This window comes from Falco cherrug, chromosome 18, assembly GCF_023634085.1.
Source record: "Falco cherrug isolate bFalChe1 chromosome 18, bFalChe1.pri, whole genome shotgun sequence".
Lineage (NCBI taxonomy): Eukaryota > Metazoa > Chordata > Aves > Falconiformes > Falconidae > Falco > Falco cherrug.
This window is the reverse complement of record NC_073714.1, coordinates 7,221,050-7,241,631: the sequence shown is the minus strand read 5'-3', so window position 1 is coordinate 7,241,631 and position 20,582 is coordinate 7,221,050. Positions and strand designations below refer to the sequence as shown.

General features: G+C 56.9%; 1 protein-coding gene across 1 annotated transcript in view; it reads left to right on the top strand.

The window, feature by feature from the left end:
• Positions 1–20,188, top strand: part of NUDCD3 (NudC domain containing 3) — a 31,984-nt gene extending 11,796 nt beyond the window's left edge. Inside the window, exons 3-6 of the mRNA XM_055696184.1 lie at positions 7,109–7,241; positions 11,945–12,088; positions 18,907–19,095; positions 19,746–20,188. Coding sequence (XP_055552159.1) covers positions 7,109–7,241; positions 11,945–12,088; positions 18,907–19,095; positions 19,746–19,856 — 577 coding nt within the window. The 3' untranslated portion in view covers positions 19,857–20,188. The remainder of the gene's footprint in view (positions 1–7,108; positions 7,242–11,944; positions 12,089–18,906; positions 19,096–19,745) is intronic.
• Positions 20,189–20,582: the final 394 nt, after the last annotated feature.

Here is a 20,582-nt window from a genome sequence, read left to right as displayed (position 1 = left end):
CAGTAAGCATTGCTTCTTGCCTCAGCACTGCTTGGGCAAAACCAAGAGACACAAAGGGCAACGGGCCTGATGTTTTCATGCCAAAAGATGTCAAATCGAGGTGGGGGGGAGGCTTCTTGGCAGGGTGCGTGCAGAAGGAGCACAAACCTTGGCATTTTCTACACATGCAATCCCTGCAGCTTTGGAAACGCAGCTTTCTGAAGAGGTTACACTTTTGCTTCCGTACCTGTTGCTCAGCTGCTCCTGCACCCATATTGGGACCCTTGAGGAGCAGAGGGCACGTTTGACCCTCTTCAGATTCATCTTAAAAGCTGCGGGTTTGTAGCTCTGGCTGTAATCCAGCTCAAGCTGGGGCTTTACAGAAGCTGTTCAGGGTGCACAGACCATCCTGTGGCTCAAGGTGGCTTTGAGTTTTCATCTGGTCATGCTGGCAAGCAGGGGACTAGGAGCCAGGAGCTCTGGAAATCTGTATTCCAGTGTGTGTGTTGGTGCTGGCAGGCAAATGTGGCCTTTACATAGCAATGTGGAGAGGACTGTGCCATTGCCTGCTGCCTGCCCACCTTGGCTGGTCTTTGACTTGCTTCTCCCACGATGATTTCCACCGGCTGTGTGCAGCCCTATTAGCGCTGGGAAGGCTGGATGCAGGTGTGGTCCAGGGTGCTTCCCCAGGAGGGAGAGGGGATTTGTGATCATGTGAAGGCCTGGAGGCTGCCAGCCATCTGATGGGAGCAGGAGCCTGGGTGGGTGACCCAACTGCTGCCCGGGCAGGAGGGCAGTGGCAGCTGGCACAGTGCGGCTTCCCAGCAACCCTGTGCTACTTGCAGCAGCCAAGCTGAGCATATTGCAGTGGTTTCAGGGGGACAGACTGCGAACACTCCTCTCATCCTCCTCTACATCATCCTCCCCACTTGCTGGGAAGCCTAGCAAGATGCTCTGAGCCAAGCAACGCTGGCTGTGAGCTACAAGATCTGCTGCCGCCTTGGTTGAGGGAGAGACAGCGGGACCATGATGTGCAGGAGGTAGGGCCTTTCTTCCACCACACCTCGGGTCCTGCTAGTGCTGGCACTAGGAGCTGCCAGAGGCATCTGGCTTGGAGAAACCCACCCCAGGGCAGGTGCTTCCATCCCAGTCAGAGGGGAAAAGCCCTTGGCTCCAGCCCTGTTGAGGTGCTGGGTGACTTGCAGCGCAGCAGCCTGCCCAAGGCACATGCTTCATGTCAGCAGCAGCTTCTCTTCCTGAATTTGCCGGTGCTTCCTTGAGTCATTGCAGAGCCAGGGACGTGGGATTAATTATGTTGATGGACGCCACTCGCTCTAGGCTCCTGTCACGGAGCAACAGCCTTGATCCAAATGTCTGATCATTGCAATAAATGCGGGCTGGACTGACGGCATGCAGTGCATCTCCCTGGAAGGCCTCGCTTGCTGCACGCTTATTTGGGTTAGGCACACAGACACGTTGTGCCTGATTTTCTCTTTTCCTACTTGCTCAGAACTTCATTATTACTTAATGAGATCTTTCCATTCTTGGCAACCTCTTGAGCTTGAAGAAGGTTTCATGTGTTGGACAGGACCTCTGACAGTGGTTAAAATACAGAGCTGGGGTGTTTTTTCTCAGCTGTTTGCTGGCAGGGTGACTTGGTACAACACCATTCTCCCTCTGTTTTCCCCACTCTAAAAGGAGGAAGGTCTTGTGGAGGGTAGAGGCTTTCTTTTGTGGTTGGGATGTGCTTGTGGGACCCGATGGGATGTGTTGTTGATGGCAGAGCGCAGGCAGGGTAGGATTGTTATAAATACCTCCTTCAGGAGCAGCTTTGCAGAAGGCAGCGGAGTCTAGGTCTCCATTTCTGTGTGTGCTGGGTTCGTTGCCTCGCCATGCCAGCCCAGCTTTCTCCCCACATTATCCTCTTCAGCCTCAGCCAGCCTCGCTTGCCCAGCCTCGGCTGTCCCGGTTGTTTCTTTTCTCCACCCACCTCCACATCTGCATCACTTAACTGGCTTGACACATTTTCCTTAAAGCTGCCTAAATAATTCACCTTGACTAAAAGCAAACAGCAGTGCCAGCCCCAGAGGAAGCATTCTTTGAATGCCAAGTGACTGGAGGGTGTGTGCTGTACTGGCCCTCGGCAGTGGTGGTGCCAGCAAGTTACAGACTCCCACCCTGAGCTCAGCGGTCTGCTCAGCCAGAGAACCAGCACTGGCTGAGGTGTGTCCTCGGTCCTGGTGGTGGTGGACACTGAGCCATCAGGTCGGCATACCTGCCTCTGCAAAACCCAGGTATCCTGGACTTCCATCAGCCTGCTTCCTGAGGGGGCAGGGATCCTGCATCAGAAAGCTGAGATGCTCCAGGCTAAGAGGATCAGTTTTCTTAAGAAGTTCTGAAAATCCTTGGGACTTTTTTCTTTTCTTCTTTTTACGGAGGAGAAAAAAAAGTCCGTTGGGATTAGGCCCATATGAACTCCTTCCCATGACGCTTGCCCACCTCTGCGCCTTCTCAGCAGCATCAGGCTGAAGGACAACTGTGCCCATGCTGCTGTATCTGTTCCTCAGCTTTTGCATTCTTGCACCAAAAATCCTCAGTAAAAAGGAACCCGGTGAGCTGCCCTGCTTCTCCTCGTGTAAAACATTACACCAAATCCTTCTGTGTTTGGTTCCTGCTCTTGGTTTGCGTCTGGCGCTTTTCCAGAGCTGGTGCTGGAACTGTTGTGCTCTGAGGATGGAAATGCATTCAGCCAAGTGTCCGCAGAGGAGGGGATTGCTCTGTCGCTGTTTCCGCGTCACTCAGCTCATCGTGCATCACCAGCCCACGGAACTGGAAATCCCGGAATAAGAAATACCCAGAAATTGGTAAATGGGGCCCAGTGTGTGGCTCAACCATCGGGCATCCAGCCTGCACACCAGAGACAACTCTGCCTTGGCAAGCCTTGCTCAAGCAGCACCTCCTGGTGACACCACCACCTCTCATCAGGTCCCAGTCCCCTCTTGCTACCGTTAAGGGTCTGACCCTGTGCGAGGGGAGCAGCTCTGGTACTGGTGACAGTGCAGCCGTGCAGTGCAGCTCCTAGGAGTGGAAAACATATCGGCTGCTTCTCGACGGTGCATTGTTAAAGGTTTCACCTCCCCCAAAATGACACATTGCGAGCAAAAATAGAACAAGACAGAACACACAGACCCACCCACACCATCCCCACCACCCGGCAGCCAAGTGCACACGGTGCCAAACCCTTGGTTTTAAAAGCTGATGCTTCTTCACCCTCCCTCTCCTCAGCCTTGCCACCACCTGCCCCAGCCTGGCGGGTGGTGCAGCACCCTGGCGAGCTGACCATCACACCGGGAGCAGCTATGCCATTGCCAGGCTGCTGGCAGCATTGTTCTCCAACCCACACTGCACTCTGGATCCAGCCTCGATCTTTGCCTGGTGGGTCTGTGGACAGGGATGTCTCCTGGCAGTAGTGCTCGGGCAGGAAATTCTCTCGCCCACTGCACGGTGGTGCTGTTGAAGCGGCAGGAGGGGACAGCTTTGGCCAGGAGAGCCACCTCTGGCGTGGCGTGAGCTGGGGCTGCCTCCTGCGGATGGCAAGGGAAGCTGCCTCCCAACTGTGGAGCTGGGTCCAATTTCTTGAGTGCCGCCAGCGTGAAGGGTGGCGTGTGCTAAGCACAATTGGACCGGGCAAGGATCTGGCTGGAAAACCTCCAGGAAAGGAAGTGTTGCTCCAGGAGATGGTAGGGCTGTCAGCAGTTTGTCAGAGGCACCTAATGAGGCTGAGGCCTGCGTTCGCCACCCTGAATCTTCATTTGCTCAAGAGCAGGCAGTTAAACTTGCAGGGGAATTTAAAGAGGCCTTCATGAGTTTCCCCTGTGATCCTGTTCTGGGGCACAAAGTTTCGCGTTAGTTTCACATCTGAGGATTTTGAACATTAGGAGCAGAGCTGGAGCAGGGATCAGTGGTGATGACTTGCAGGAGGAGCTGGAGGTGTTTGGGCTAGCTCTTAGGGAGGAGGGCAGCAGAGAAGTGATGGCAGTGGTCCCTGCACCCCTGGGACAAGCAGCCACAGCTGGGGGGAGGTTTAGACAAGGGTAAACTTCCCCGCAGAAAGTTGGCTGCGCATGGGGATGGGTTGACTGGTGCATGTGTTGCCCAGCCAGGCAGGGAGGGCGAGGCAGCGAGGCTGAGCTTGTCCCAGCAAGCTGTGCATGGGGACACAGCAGAGATGGCTGTGAAACGTCCCTCTGTCACCCAGTGCACTGCTCTAGTTATGGCAAGGGGGGAGCGAGGACGGGGGAAGAAGACTGCTGTTGCTTGTTCAGTAGCGGTGCCATGCAAAGAGAAGTTTGACAGAGTCACTGTAGTGCACGTCTTGCCTCAGTTTCCATGTGCAAGTAACCCAATTAACACTGACTTTTCCCAGGGCTGCCGTGAAACTAGTCATGCCCTCACGGGGCAATGAAATCATGCTCGGCGAGCTCTCAGGAGGGATAAAACATCCAGGATGCAACTGGCCAGGGTCTGCTCAGTCCCAGAACTTTCCTCCTGAGGAAGGGGAGATGCATCAAGGACAGATGTGGTGGCTTTGTGGCAGCAAGCAGCTGCCCCTGGATCATACTTACCTGTGCTGTGGCCATGAGACTTTTGCAGCTGGCATCTTACGCACACTTGCCCTTGCACTGATGGGTTTTCTCCCATCATTGATGCTCTAACAAGCCTTGGCTGGGCACAGGCTTGCTGCCTCCTCCTTTAGCCTTTGCGGTTTTCCCGAGGAAGGCCAGGAGGGGACGGGTGTGGAAGTAAATAGCCATTTGCTGGTTCTTGTCTGGTTCTTTGCTCAATCGCAGAGTCACCCATGCGTGGGATGGCAACTCCCAGCTGAGCTTCCCTCTGGTGTGTCACTGGCAGGTTTGGAAGGAGCATGGTGAGCTCTGCCTCAGCTGGTGCGACCACTGAGCCTGAAAACGGGGCTTTTCATGGAAGGAGGATACAGTCGAACTGAAGGATGCTGCAGGAAGGACTGTGGGTTGTCAGAAAACCCCCACACAGAGCTGCCCCTGAAGGTCACAGAAGACCACATAGAGGCCCGTGCTGCTTAGAAGGAAACGCTCTCTTAGGAGGAAAAAACCCAGCTGGTTTTAAAACCCAGTCAGGTTTATTTTCTGGTTCGCTGCATGGCCACATACACACTTGCTCCAGCCCAGGGGAGCTGGGGCGGAGGACAGGAGCCCTGTGGACCTGCACTGTGCCCAGGCAGACCCTGCACGCAGGGACACGTCCTGCTGCCCCGGGCAGTGCATGGATCCTGACCTGGGAGAGAAACATCCCTGGGGTCTGTCAGGGGCTTGTGCAAGGTGGTCTCTGGAACAGTTGTGCCCCAAGAGCGGGGCCAGGTGCCACTGCTGGGCTGGCTCAGGGACGCATTTGCTTCCCGCGGAGCGAGCGGGGCCCCGCAGAGCCGGGGTGGCCCACCGATCCCCCTCGCCCTCCAGCCTGTTCGACTCCTACATCCCGGGGGCGGTTGGGAGCTGACAGCTGGAGCCAGCCCGCGCCAGCGCGGTTCGGTGCTGCCATGCCAACCCCGTTTCCATGGCAATGGGCACCCAATGGGCGACTGCCAGGCAAGGCCAAGATGCCCAAAAAAAGTGATGCGGTGCCCCCCGCCCCCGCCCCCCCCCGAAATCGCTGGCCTGAGGCTGAGCCCATGGTCACTGCCAGGCCCCGTGCTGCCTGCGGGGCCCCGAACCGGATCAAAACAACCCGGGGCACGGGTCATTGGGATAGGGCAGGCAGAACCCTCGGTGCACTCCGTGGAACCATCAGGAAAAAAAAATTGGGGATGATGTGCACACAGCTTCTTCTAGCAACACACTCCAACCGTCTTAGAGCCTAATTTAATTAAAATCGATGGATCTTACATAATCCTCAGGGCGCCGCACTGCTGGAAGCCACCCCCACTCAGTGCTGGCGAGGGTCCCTCGGTGTGGGGGTGTCAGGAAGGCAGCGGGGCGTGGAAAGATGCAGTCCCTGGGGCCAGTTGCACCCTGGTGCCACTTGTCACCGGCCCCCCCCCCCCCTTATGTAACTTGCTGCAGCCCCATGTTTATACAGCTCCAGATTGAAGCCTAGGTGCGTATCAAAACATTTTAAAATAACTCTGCCTTTTGTTAGCACCACAGCTATCTTTAGAAAATATTTTATTTTATTTGAAAGCCCTCTCCAAGAGTTTCAATGGAATAGATCCTGAGCCTGCCAGCAGTTTAAAGGGACATGGGTGTGATGGAGATCTCCTTTCTTGGCTGGAAATGCTGTATTGATTATTGCTATTGATCTGATAAACCCCATCCTACCCCCAGAACCTCTGCCTCATCCATCTCCTGAGATTTCTGCAGCTGGAAGTGGCAGCGTTTTGCTCAAGTTGTTGCTTGTGATCTGCTTGTCCAGTTGCCTCCTTCCAGTGCCGTGCCATGCTGTGCTGGCTCTTCAGGCATCCAGCTGCTCAGCTCCATCACCTCTGTCAGCAACTGCCCTGGTCACAGCAGCTGGTGACTTTCCCAAACACACTAAAAGCAGGAGGAGGACAACCAGCTCTGTTTTTTCTTGGTGAACCTAGGTTGCAGTGATGGGCCACCACCTCTGCAGCCATGGCAGTGGCTCAGGAGACAGCGCACACCTTCCAGCACGTGATGGTATCCCCTGCACCAGCTGCAAGGGGTGCAGTGGATGCAGCAGAGAAGTGGAGAGGAAGAGGAGATCTATGCTCATGCAGAATTAGCCAGGAAGGTGCTCCAAGCCACCCAGGACCAGCTCTGCACCTTTGGGCAGCCAAATTATCATGTGTCTCACCAGCTGTCCCACTAGCAGCCTGACTTCCACTGTGGCACACTGGGGAGAGGGCTCCCACTGGGTCCTGGGCTGCTGGCCTGAACCTTCTCCCTTCCTAGATAGGGCCAGCAATGAGGGAGGGACTGGGCATCAGTCTGAAGCATTAGAGATGCTCACAGGATGGCCAAGAAGAGGCTCTGCCCTCCCTTTCTGCATCTTGTATCCTGCTTTCAGGTTTCCCGCTCTCTCTAGGCTCTGTCCTTTCTGACACCTAGCATGTCACCCCTCTCTTCCCCTCCAGGAGACAGGAGCAGTTCCAGACAAACCCCGACAGCTACAACGGAGCTGTGCGAGAGAATTACGCCTGGTCCCAAGACTACAGCGACCTGGAAATTAAAGTGCCTGTGCCCAAGCACATTGTAAAAGGCAAACAGGTAAAGTGGTGTAAATAGTGTGTCTTTCAGCATTTCCCTTTCCCTTGGGGCACCCAGCTTTCCCAGGAAGCTGTGTTTGAAGCAGAAAGGCTCCTTGTCCTTCATACTCAAGGAGCAGGGTGTAGTTGTGCATTTTTCTCCAGTGCTGGGTATGTGGCTGGTGGGGACCGACGGTCCCAGCCTGGCCACATTCCTGTTACGACTGCAGTGTCCTTTGCTCCAGCCCCAGGGGGGTTCCCTGGCACTGTATGCCACTTTCTGCATTTTTCCTCTCTGCTTCCACTGACAGCAAACTCACATGCAGGTTTCTGAGCCTGGCTGGGGATGGATGCTCCCTTCCCAGTTCCTCCCTCTGGCTTGGAGTGTCTCGTGCCTTTTGTTTGCAAGTGGGAGCTGCTGCAATGGCTCCTCTGGCATTCAGGAACTGGAGCAGGCACAGCCTGTGTGAGACTTGACCTCTGGGTGGAAGGGAGCTGGGGCTGGGGCATGGGCTGAATAGCCAGACCCTCTCCCTGGCCACCTGCGTGGGCAGGGAGGTCTCACCTCCCTCCTTGGCTCAGGCAGGAACTTCCCTTTCTCTGCTTGCGGCCAGGAGCAGTCACATTGTTTTTTCTTCATCACTTCTGTTCCCTCCTGGTGAGGGACTCAAGAGGAGCATGCTTGTGGCTGGCATTAGTTGGACCCAGAAGGTTGAACTCTCCTGTCTTTCCCAAGTACTGCCCTCTCCATGGCTGATTCTGTATTTTTCCATTTGGGAAGTCCACGCTCTCCCACCTCCCGTTCTCCTCTGCTTCCAGGGTGGCTGAAATGAGCACGCTTGGGTTTGTTCACCAGCTCCAGCCTACACAGCTCCTGATCATGCCAAAAGAGTGTAATTGGCAGCAGCAACCTGAACCGGAGGGGTGAGGGGGCAAACGGCTGCCACGGGGACAGCAGGGAGACCAGGAGATGCATCTCTCCCAGTGGGTCTCTAGAACAAACCCAGGCTGTTTCTTGGAAGGATTTGGGAGCATCCAGATGGATGTTGCATCCGTCTGCATCATATTGCAATCACGATGCCTCTCCCTGCTCAGGGCAGTGCCCTTTGTGCTGGGGGAGTTGTGTCCTTGCCAAAAAAAAACGCATCAGGCTTTGTCTGCCCCATCCTTTGCCACCCAGAGGCATGGGGGCCTTGCAGGTGTTTGGGGAAGGGGCAGCATGCGCTGTTCTGACCTTTTCTCAACTTGAGACTGTGCCATCGCTGTGGAAGAGCCCCTGCACCTCAGTGAGGGGCAGAGGGGGTGGGTGTTGGGGCAGCTCCTTCCCGCACTGTTGCTAGTGGTGTGGCTCTGCCTGCCCTGGCCCTGGTTTTTCCCTGCACTGCCCTCTCGGGGCAATGGATTGTTCAGATGTTGGACTTTCCTTATCCTTGCAATGTGCCTCCTGGTGTTTGGTTCCTCCATCCCTCTTGGGGCTCCTTGGCAGCTGAGTTTTCCTTCTAAAGTGATCCTATAAATGTCCTCCAGCCTCAGGGGGCTGGAAGCAGATAGGCTGGGTCACAGGCCAAAGCAAGGTGGTTCAGAGCCATTTTAAAGCTTGATGGACTTCAGACACATTGTTGATGGGTTCCTGCAAAAGAGAAGCATTCCCCTACGTTCACCACACAGCTACATCTTTTTAAAAAATTATCAGGTTTTTGGCTTGTGCCTGCCAAGGCAAGATTAAAAATCTCCCCCATTAGGTCCCTGGGCTCAGAGTGCGCCCAGCTCTAATGCTGCTCAGAATCTTCCTTATGACACTTTTTTGGATTCAGGCTGTTGCTATGGCACATTTTCACTCGGGTGAGCTTAAGGTTTCCTTGTATGGAGCTCAAAAAAAGTGTCCATGGAGCACAAATGGGCAATGGGGTAGGTGGGAGCATCTTCCTCTGTGGTCTCCACCTCTCTGATCTACTTACGGGCGCAACAGGGGCCCATGGATCTCAGCACTTCCTGAGCACTTAAATAGAGATAATGACAACAAGCCTCTCTTTTTGCCTGGCTCAGAGGAGACGAGCTAGATTCCTTCATAGGTTTGTGTTTGCTTGTTTGATTTGTGTGGGCGGGTGTGGGCGTTTTAGTGTGCGCAGAAATTACTGTGGTGGAAAGCCACGGCAGAGAGCCGAGATCTGGGTTTGCTTGCGAGCGCCAGGAAAGCCAGGCATTTTGGGGGGCAGAGTTGCTTGTGGTGAGCACATGGTGGGGGACAAGCAGCTATCGGAAACTTGGGGGTGCCCCTGCTGATGGCTGTGCTGCCAGGACAATGTTTTCCACGGGATTGCCCTTGGCTTCCCACTGGGGTCAGGTGCAGGCTGTCCATGCACAGTTCTGGCAGACCCTGGTTTTGCTGGCTGTGTGTGCCCTGAGCACAGCGTGGCAGGACAGTTCAGGTGGCAGGGGACGGGGGAAGGAAGGGCAGCTCCTCAAAGAACCTGGCCACCCTGCTCAGTAGAGTTGGGCAGGTTTTTCCACCAAGCAGAGGCAGTTTTTCCACGAAGGCACCCAAGAAGGAGCCACTGCCCATGTGTGCCAAACCCTGCGTTCACTGGGCACGACCATGTGCACACGTGAGTCCTCTCAGACATTTCTCTCCACGCAAGGGCAGTCAGGGCTCTCCAGCAGTGCATGCTTTGCTTGTGTCCCCTGTCACCACTCCCAGTGGGCTGATGTGCCAAGAGGGGCCTTTTTTTCTGGCTGCAGGTAGAAGCGAGTATTGCAGTTCCTTGGGCCGGCTGGTTGTGCAGCCGGGTGGCTGGCTTGAGGCTGCCCCATTTGGATCTCTTCTTCCATCTGAGTTTCCCCACTCCCTGTCCTAATGCCCTGGTGATCTCAGAGCCATCTCAGAGATGTCCCTCAGCCCCACCAGCTGTCTTGTGCATCTACTTCGGTATAAAACCCCTCTCACACTTGATTGCTGCTGTCCCCCTGGATCCCACAGGCATGATGCTGCATCTGTGCCTTCCATATCTCCAGCCGCCCTGGCCTTCTATGCCCCAAAGAAGCTCCCCCAGAAGGTGACTTGGGGGTCACCTTGTTTTATTGCCCTTGACCCTTTCTGGGCAGGCCCTGTTGTTGTACTGAGAATGTGGTGTCAGGAGCCCTGTCCATGTGCCTCGGCACCAGGGCACAAGGTGGTGGGAGAGAGCAGAGCCTCATCCCCACACCTTGTCCCTGTGGTGAGGCCTCAGGCCTGGACTGCAGGAAGCTGCTCCAGGCTGCAGCCTCCTCAGAGATGTTTCCCATCCAGGAGGAGCTGCTTTCACAGAGGCTGTCTGCAGCCACATGCCAGGTGGAAGCCAGGTATTCTTTCCTGTCTGGCAGAGCTGGAGCTCCTGTCCCTTCCCCGATCCCCTTCCAGTCATGGTCCTGCTCCCAGCCGTCAGCATCAGATCTCAGTCCCGGTGTCACCCTGTGCCGTGTGTGCTGGGCTTCCTCTGCTCCTGTCGAAGCCCTGGCAGCTCCCTGTCACACGCTGCAGGTCTGGGGGCTTTATCTAGGTGGCATCAATCATGCAGTCAGGGTGCCCTCCCCGGCTGGAGCAGCTTTGCCTGTCTCTTGCCTGCGTGGAGCTAGTGAGCTGCTGGAAATCTCCTAGGTAATGGATAATGTAATAACATTTCAAATGAGATCTGCAGAGCGGGAGGAAGATCTGGGGGAACTCTGGGAGAGAATGCAGGCAAATGTCACTGCAGTCCCTCCTCTCTGGCCAGAGATGGGGCTGCACCTGGGGCAGCAAACCTGCCCCTTCCCAGCCAGGTCCTCCCCTAATCCCCTGGCCTGGCTCAGGCTCTCTGCTGGCAGCAGCTCAGGGCCGAAGGGGAAAGGAGAGAGCATATGGTCTCTCCGGAGACCAAGGGTACTGCGTGCCGTGCAGCAAAGTCGCAGTCTGCCTCTGTCTCCTCGGGGGAGGGCCGTGTCACCTCTGCAGCAGGTCAGAGCAGGGTTCCCCATATGGTTCCTGCAGGCGGGAGCTGGCCCTGCTCCTGGGGATGGAGCTGCCTCATCCCCTCGCCCCCGTGGTGGGGAGAAAGGGAGCCATGCCGCAGTGTCCCTTCCACACGTGGCCCCTCCTCGCATGCCCGATGGGAGGCCTGGGCTGAGCCCAGCGCTGGCTCTGGCGGCAGAAATGGAGCCAAAGAGCATGTTTTCGGTGCAGTGCAGCAGAAGTGGGGATGAGCTGCTGCAGCCTTTCCCAGTGTAGAAATCCCCGAATTGCTTCTGCTTGGTAGGGGAGCACTCAGCCCCGAGGAAGATGCATACCCATGCCCGGCTCATCGCGGTGACAACCAGGCACCCACTGTGCTCCTAAAGATCTCGGTTGCACCAGGTGGGCGTCCAACCTTTGAGCACTGTATGGGGGAGGCCTGTAGTGCTGCCGGTTTTCTCTGTGGGGAAACTGAGGCACAGGGCAATCGCAGTGGCAGAAGCAGCTGCCTCACTTCCCTCTAGGGCTCTGTCTGCTGGGCCCTGCTGCCTTCCATTCCCCAGAGAGCTTTCCTTACTCCTCCAAGGTGTTGCTATTTGCTCTGAAACAATAGTGGGATTCCCACCCTCCTGCTACATGCAGGTCTGAAAGCTCTTCTCTCTCTCTCATCTCCAGCGAGCGCACTTGACCCTGCATCCCAACTAGCACAAGCCAGAGGGCAAGCAGGGACCTTCCTGATTATTTTCTCTCTCTGTTTCCAGGTGTCTGTGGGTATCAGCAGCAACGCAATTCGCGTAGCTGTGCTGGAGGGGAGCAACCAGCGCGTCCTCATGGAAGGGAAACTCACCCACAAGATCAATACAGAGAGTTCCCTCTGGAGCCTGGAGCCAGGGAAGTGCATTTTGGTAAGGGCAGTCCGCTCCAGCCATGTCTCTGCACCTTGGCTTGCAGCTCTGCTGGGCTTGACCTGGAAAACCGGAGCAGCTGGAAGTCTGAGCCAGATCTGGCTGTGTCTGGCTTCCCCTGCCCATCATCCAGTTCATTCTACCCTTGCCTGTGTGCCATGCCCTGCCTCTAGCTCCTGAGCTGCCCCTCTGGGTGAGTGGCAGCGGGGTGCTGGCAGAGCAATGCATCCATCGGGATGAGGAAGGTCCGCAAGCTCCAGCCTGTGGTGGTGGGAGCACATCTGTTACCTAGAGGTGGTCACTGTCCCCTGATGCCAGCACACGGGGCCTGCCAGCAGAGGCGGGCCATGGCACTGCACCGTGGTGCCCATGTTGTGCACCTGTCCCTGCTAGCTTTGCCCTCTCACTCCCCTGCCCTCGGTCCTACCCTGGCATCCCGGCAGATGCCCGTTCCCTGCCATTCAGTTCTGTTCTGCCTTATGTTTCTTACTTACTCTGTTTGAAGGCGTCACTGTGGCTACTTCTCTGTTTGCCTTCAGCAGGCACCGTGGCTTGCTGTGTACCTCAACAGGGAAGAGTTATCTTCCCTGTTGAGATGGTTTGGGGGCTGTTGGTGCCCAGCAGCGTGTTACTGGTGAGTTCCCAGCCTTGTGACTCATTTCTGGTGTGCTCCAGATGTCCAGGCTGAGGATTTGAGTTCTGCTATCCTGGGGCTGTGTCCACAGCTGAAGCCGTCCTGGGGGTTGTGCTGGTGGCCATCAGCCTGGAATCTTGAGTGTCAAACAGTTGCCAAACTCCTGGGCGAGTTTTGGAGCCAGGATTGTGCCAGGAGTTGGGTTTTGCCACCTGTGGCCATCTTTGTCCTCTCCTTTTCCACCCAGTGGCTTTCCTGGAAGAGTTTCAGGAGCATCAAGGCTGTCGCGAGCCGCAGGAGGGGATGTTGGCTGCATGGGTCAGGCATGTGAGGCTGTTCCTGACCCCATGCAGGCAGCACCGTCCCTGAAAGGGAAGAAGCCGGCTTCAAGCCTTCCGCCTCATGTCACGAGGGTGGCAGCAGACAGGCACCCAAAGCCAAGCCCCCACAGCAGGAAATCGAGTGGGAGTGTGCTGCCAGAGGCAGAAGAGCTGAGGGTGGTGCGTGGGGATGCTGCACGGGCACTGCCTGGCCACTGCAGATCTGTACGGATGTACTCTGGGATGACAGACCGGTACCAAAAGGATGAGGTCCCTGCAAGAGAGAGGAGCCTCTCTGACTCCGTTAGGCTGTTGAAAGGATGTGAAAAGGAGACAGTGGCATCATTAACCTGCATTTTCTGAATGTTCTTAAGCTTCTTGAAAATTAACTAATCTGGGAAGAGAAACAATCTTGGGAAGAAGTAAACCCATACAAGAGGAGGTGGCCCAATGGGTGGCTTTGCAGCGCAGATGAGAGTCCCTGGTGGGTGTTCCCAGGATCAGCAACGGAGGCAATGTTTGTTAAATATCCAGTGCCGGAGGAGGATGGGAACGGCATGCGGGTGGAGCGGGACTCAGGGTTTTCTGGAGTGGCCATGGGCAGCGGGGAGTGGTCCCATTACCTCCAACCCTAGAGCTGGGTCTTGCCTCAAATTAGCGCGAGCGCAGGGTTGTGAGGATCTCCAGCTGGCTGCCAACATATTGATGGTGGGATGAAATTTCGCTTGAAGAATTGTAAGGTAACTGGAGCAGAGTGAGTAATTCTCACCCAAGAGCATCTCCTTTTTCCGTGCTCAGAGTAGCCAAAAGTGGTTTGCAACTCCTCCCGATTCATTCATCAGGAGACACCCAGCCTTGTGTTAAAGAATGGCTTTGTTCAGCGCCTGGGAGGGGACTGGATGGGAGCCGTTTGGGTTTGGTTGGAGGGCTCACGGGGCATACAGGCCCTTTCTGTGCCCGAGTTTTCGCACCCGCATGTTGCACAGGTCCATGTGAACTCCAAATGTGGTGGCCGGGAATGTCTTTGTCCTGCAACATACCACAAGGTGCCACCTGGCTACCTGGCTTCCCTCCCCACAACCCAGGGAACCACATCCCCTGGCAGGGTGGGGATGCAGCTGAAACCAAATTCACCCAGTGCCAGCGTCGAAATCATCTGAGGAGATCCTGGCCACCTTGGCTACTGCTTGGGAAACCTCAGCAGCTCTTGTCTGGAGAAAAAACCTGTGCATGCTTGTGTTTTTGTGGTCTGTGAGTTGAGGCAATCCCGGTGGGCAGAGCTTGGTCCATGCACTGAGGAGGTACTTGGTCTCTCCTGCTTGGTCTTGTCCGTCTGGGCAAGACCCAGTTCTGTGCAGAGAGGCTGTTGAGTCCTGTGCAGTCTGGCAGGATACGTCAAGGTTCATCAGGATCCCTGCGCTCTCCATGCTGCCGTTGAGCTGTAATGCCTCTTGCTTCCTGTGAATGTCCTCAGCTTCCCCTGTCCCTTCCTTGGCTCCAGGATGGCCGTTCTTGGGTTTTCATCAACTGGCCTCCCTTCTCCCCCCAGCTCTTACCCAAAGAAGGTTAATTTGCCTTATAACCCCGCCTAGCTCTGCTTTCCCCAATCCTATCTGGTGTTCTTATCAATTTATCCTCTTCATCACACATCTGCTCACTCTCCAGCAGCCCCAGCACTCCCCTCTTCCCAGCGCTCAGAGACCGCTCCTGCTCTGTGAGGTTCTCCCTGCTGGAGCCTGGGCTGAGCACCAACACATTTCCCATCTCATCCTTTGGCATACTCATGGTTTGCACAACAGCCCGGCTGCAGCAGAAACCCAGCGGGTGTCATTTCGAAGCAGAACACTCTGCTGATGGCCGCGATGCGTGGCAGCGGCTCTGTCCACACCTCCTCCTGCTCAGAGCCATGTCTCAGGCTTGTGCCTCTGCCTGCGGTGCCATGCCGAAGCCCTGGTCTTGGGCATAATCCCGGTGCCCTCCCTTCTCTGTCACACCCGCTTGCTTGTCAAAAGTGAGATTAAAATAACTTTGCACGAGCTGTTTTTAGAAATCTCTGCTGGGTGTTGTGCACAACACATTTTGGGATCATTTTTGTTGTTCAGGACTTTCTTCCCCGTTCCCCCTCTTTTTCTCCTCCTCTCCAGCATTTATTATCCATGCTTGGGCTCTTGTCACCAAGTCCTACCTTGAACAGCTATTACAGTCTTCAGCTTGTCATCTTACAAGCTGTGAGGCCAAGTTAATAATAATCTGCGGTGCCTTCCCTCCACCCTGCCCTCCACATGCTGCTGGAAACGTCGCCTGCTGCCTCCTCCGTACCCTCTAAACATCTTCCACTGACTTTTGGGGCAGTGGCTGCTGTTGTTCCAGAAAGAAAGCAAGTGGTGAGAGGTTGTTTTTCCAAGACCTGCTTATATCCCTTGGCAGCATCTCTCCAGCTCTGACAAGGTATTTAGGATTGGAGAAGAACCCTCATCTATGGCAAAACCCAGCACCAGCAGTGAAGAATTGTGACCTTCTTGGCAGGACATGGAGATGTGACATGACACTGTGTCCATGCCAATGATGCCTGTCACCCCGTTCATGTGCTGCTGGAGGATCCCTCCTGGCCACAGATGTGCCTGCCAAGTGTCCTGCGCCTCCCGTATGCCCATCCCTGCCTGCAGCGATCCTCCTTGCCCGGCAGATCCTCAGCCAGCCCCTGTGCTTTGTTGATGCCAAGCACACCAGCCGGGAAGCAGCCCCTGCCCCTCATGGCTGACAGTTCACCTCTCAAGACACCAGCTTTGGGAATGTGTGTGCTGTGTCGCAAGGGTGCTGCCGACTTTGGAAACAGCAGCTGGGCTGTCCCGCCAACAAGCCTCCCTCTCAGGGAGAAACAGCAGAGGCTGTTCCTGCTTTCCTGTACACCCCAAAAGACTCAGCAAGGCTTTGACCCCTTTTGGCTGTGGGTGAAGGATCTCTTGACAGCCCAGGAGGCCTTTGGGACCCACCAATCTAAAAAGCAGAGAGGAAGAAGTCTGACCAAGAGCCCAGGTGTGCTGCAGGGACCTGATCCTTCCTCTGGCAAATGGCCATCAGCATTTCTAGGGCCCTGGAGGATCAGCCTGAGCTGCTGGCTGGGAAACTTGTAGTGGCAGCGTCAAGTGCAAGCAAAGCTTTTGCCTTGTCTCAAAGCAAGAATTGTAATCAGATTGAGAATTGTCCTTGTGAAAAAAGCCCTGCTCCTTCCTGGAGCGCCCCAGGGTTTCCAGAGCACTACCTGAGGAAGTGTGCAGCCTCGCATGGTGCTGTCGGTCAAGTGCTAGAGCCTTTCTCTGTAGGTGGTGACGGCTGGTGCTCGCAGGGCATCACCCTGCCTGGGCTGGGCCTGGAGATCTGCCATGGTCTCTCAGCTCTCCCTTACCTCAAAGCTGTGCACCCAAGCACTTGGTGAGGCTCCAGCCCACGTCTCCATCACTGCAAGCTCTCATAGCCCAGGTGCCCAGGCAAGTGATGGGCTGAATCAACTGAGATTGCCAGCAGAACCATGTTCAAGAAATCAACCTGAGCCTGTGCTTCCGGTCCTGGAGGGTGGACCTGTCTTCAGTGAGTGCTCTAGCACCGCTTTGAGTCACAATACCCCAAACTCAAGGTGACGGGAGCTTTGCCCTGGCTCGTGGGTGTTTTAGAGGCTCATGTCAGAAAGTGGGGCTCCCACCATGGAGCGAGTCCCACTTTTACTTTGCTCCCTGTGGAATAAAGGGGGATGAGCAAATTCCCCTGTGTGCACAAGGCGGGCTGCAGAGGTTAATTAATTATTGTTTGCAAAGCAGTCAGTGCTGTATGGCTGCACACCGAAGAAAAGCTGGTGAGGAAATGAATAATTCTGTCTTCCCAGCAGGGTGGGAAACAGTATGCGGTAAATAAAGTGAGGGCCACGCATGGGGCGGGGAAGGAGGAAAGGATCCCCAGGCTGGCGCTCACAGCAGCAGCTCCGCTGTCTTTCACTGCGGGTGGTCTGCAGACGAGGGGGATTCAGGTCTCGTGGGTGTTTCCCACCTGGTCTGCGGCTCCGTGGGGGTTCCCTGGGGTTTGCTGGTGGTGGGGAACAGTGGTAGGGTGCCAGGGAGGAAGGGGGTTTGGTAGGGAAGGGAGAGGGGATGGATTTTCCTTCCCCTGATGGTCAAATGGATGTGAGGCGATGCCTGATCAGCCGGGAAGTCCTCCAGCATCCCTTCATCCCTTTGCTGCCAGGTTGGCTCTGGCGGGGACATCCCAAGCAGGGCCTTGCCACGCATGCTGGGCAGCGAAGCCATGAGAGCACAGCTTGCACTGAAGCCATCACCAGGGCAGCTCACGTCTTGCCGGCGGCACTGTGGGGACATTCCTCTTGTTTCACATCCAGAGAAGCAGCAGTGAGCCTGGAGGGTGCTACTGTGGCAGGCCAGGGCTGGCCGGGCCTGCTGACCCACGGCTGGTCTTGCCCACTGAGGGGGCGATGTTCCCCAGGGAGCTTGCTGCTCCTCCACCTGCCCACCCAGGGTTGGGAAGCCCACGAGCAAACCCTCAGCGGCTCTTCTTCCCCTCAAAAGTGGAACTGTGCAATTAAGAGGAGATGAAGCACGCCTGGCTAGCTGGAAAAACTAACGCCTTCCCCAAGATGGAATATTTTACTGGCTCTGCTCTCCCAGAAGGATTAAGCCCCAGCCACCCCCTCCTGTATTAATTGGTTCCTTTTCTTTGCACAGCAGAGAGACACCCGGCTCCGTAACTCTAATGGCTGCCCGTGTTTTCCCCCCCAGAGCTGTTGAGCTTCCAGGGAGATTTGAGTAAATTGTATTGTCTGCCTTTATTGATGATTTTGCAGAGGCCGACGAATGCCATACATCTTTGTTGCTGCTGGGATTATTGCTAAAATAATACAGGAGAAAGAAGTCCACCCTTCCCGGCAAAAAAAAAAAGGGATGCCCCGTGGTCACGCTGGCACTTGCTGGCAGCCGGCGCAGCCCCTCTGGCTGTCCAGCTCCATGCAAGGTGCTGCTTGTGCTCATGCGTCTCGGATGCCCACGGCTATGGCCAGTGGCTTTTGCCAGCGAGGATGTCAGCTGGAGGCGAGGGGATGTCCCCTCTCCTCACATCACCCCTCCTGGGTGGCCAACAAGCTGTGGTGCCACGGGAGGTAGGTGCTGGCAGTGAGCAGGGGCAGCATGGAGCAGTGGGTGACATTTTTGCCTCCTTTGCTGCCACGCTCCCACCTGTGGAGCAAGCCCAGCGGGGGAGCCGAGCCGAGGGCTCCTTCTGGGTTAGGGAAATGTGAAATTGCAGCGCTGCGGTGCTGGGAGCCCCGGCGCCATGCTCTGCCAGGCAGGGCCTCCTCATCTGCCAGGTGCCCGGCTCAGCTCCTGGGTGGCTGCAGACGAGCCGGCCGGCTCCCCGGGCCCTGTACCATGTTGCTGCTGCTGCATTGGCCTCGCAGCCGCGGGCTGGCGTTGCCCACGTCAGGCGCCCCGTGGAGGACACCTGCCCTGGCCTCGAGCCGCGGCGTGGGCCAAGATTTCAGCGGTGCCTTCCAGCCCAGAGGCCTGAGCTGGGGTGTGGAGCACTGCCGCACGGGGGTGCAAAGCCCTCAGACCGCCGAGGGAGAGGGGGGTGAGTGTTTCTCCCCCTCTGCCAGCCATGGGGGGGATCTGGGGCTCGATCGGTGGTGAGCAGGACCTCTGCTCACGGGCAAGCCCCAGCCATGCTGTGGAGCAATGCACGGGCACAGCCGAGCTCACAGCATCGCTGGCACGGAGGTGTGGAGCAGCTGGGGGGGAACGCATCCCAGGGGCAGGACGGAGGCTCCTCTCCCCGCTCTCCTCTGACCCGCACCTTGTCCCCAGATCAACCTGAACAAGGGGGACGAGTACTGGTGGAATGCCATCCTGGAGGGCGAGGAGCAAATTGACATCGACAAGATCAACAAGGAGCGCTCCATGGCCACGGTGGATGAGGAGGAGCATGCCGTGCTAGACCGCCTCACCTTTGACTACCACCAGAAGCTGCAGGGCAAGCCCCAGAGCCACGAGCTGGTAGGTGCCGGCCACCCTGTGCCACCAGCTCAGCCCTGCCACGTGCCCACCAGCTCCTCCGTGGGTCCTGTTGCTGGTGAAAGGGTGCGGCGTGGGGCAGCTTCACAGCTCCACTCCATCTCAGCTCCTCCTCACACAGCGCCTCCCCACATCTCCAGTCCGGGGGCATGATGTGCTGCTAGTCCCTGGTTTTGCCCACACGCTGCCATCTTCCCCTTCCCTGCACCATGACAAATGCTGGTGACCCCAGCCCCCCTGTGCTGGTGATGGGCCCCACATCCGTGTGCCTCCCTCCAGAGCCAGCCCCACCATCCGCCTGCTGCATCTGCTCTGGGATGCACCCAGCCCGGTCTGGGTTCAGCTACCTGCCGTCGCCCATCGCTCCCTCCCAGCCCCCCGCACCACCTGCCCTTGCCTGGGCAGGTGAGAGGAGGGTGGGTGAAGCGCGGCAGCCCTTGTGCTCCCTTGGAAATCCTGCAGCCGTCACCCAGGGTGGAGGGGTGCCGTTGCTGAGCCCCAAGACCCCCTTCAATGCGTCGGGTGGCCGCGCAGCCCTGACATACCCTCAGCTGGGGTGGCAGGGAGGGTGAGGGGCATGGGCGAAGGCATGGTCAGCCGCAGCCTGACAGGAGCCTGGGGCCTCTTTGCAGAAGGTGCACGAGATGCTGAAGAAGGGCTGGGACACTGAGGGCTCCCCCTTCCGCGGCCAGAAGTTCGACCCCTCCATGTTCAACATCTCTCCTGGCGCCGTGCAGTTTTGACAGTGGCAAGAAGCAGCCAAGAAACAAAGTGGGGAGAGGAGAAACCCACCCAGACGCCCACCCAGGACCATCACAGTCAGTGCTGGTGCCCGTAACCCTCTTGCCAATGATGCATGCCACCAGTGCCCTTCCACTGCCTTTGCCACCCGGCACACTGGCACTGGGCTCGGCGGTTTGATGTGTGTGCGGGGAAACCTGGCAAATGCAGATTTACGTCCCATCACCAAGGCAACCCAAGCGGCTGGGACCCTTCTCCTCTCCTCGCCTAGCGCTGGTGATGGCTCTGTTGTTTTTCCGGAATAGACGGAGCTCGTTGGGTGACATAATTATTATTTTTGGTGGCTGTCGATGCTTCTTTTCAGGCTTCTTGGGGTGCAGATCCCTCCCCACCCTGGCACGGGGCAGCTTTGGCCCTCATGGCTGGAGCTGTGCTCTCCACAGCTCTGGCTACTGGCAGCAGGGATGGGGGGGGGCACATGGGGGTGGCCTACCCCCCTGCCCACACCCTGCCTGCTTCCCTGCCTGCCCGGCACCCCCAGCTACCCGCACTGGGCCCTGCTCCGGGATCTCCCATGGGTGCTGCGCAGCCCCTGCCCCTGCCTGGCCACAGGGCCCCCTGCGGTGCTGTGGGGAGGGGGGGGGTCTTCTGGCTTCACCCCCCTTCAGCTCATCACCGGAGGGGATCCGGAGGTGGGTGGTGGGCAGAGACCCCAGCCAGCCCCCGGG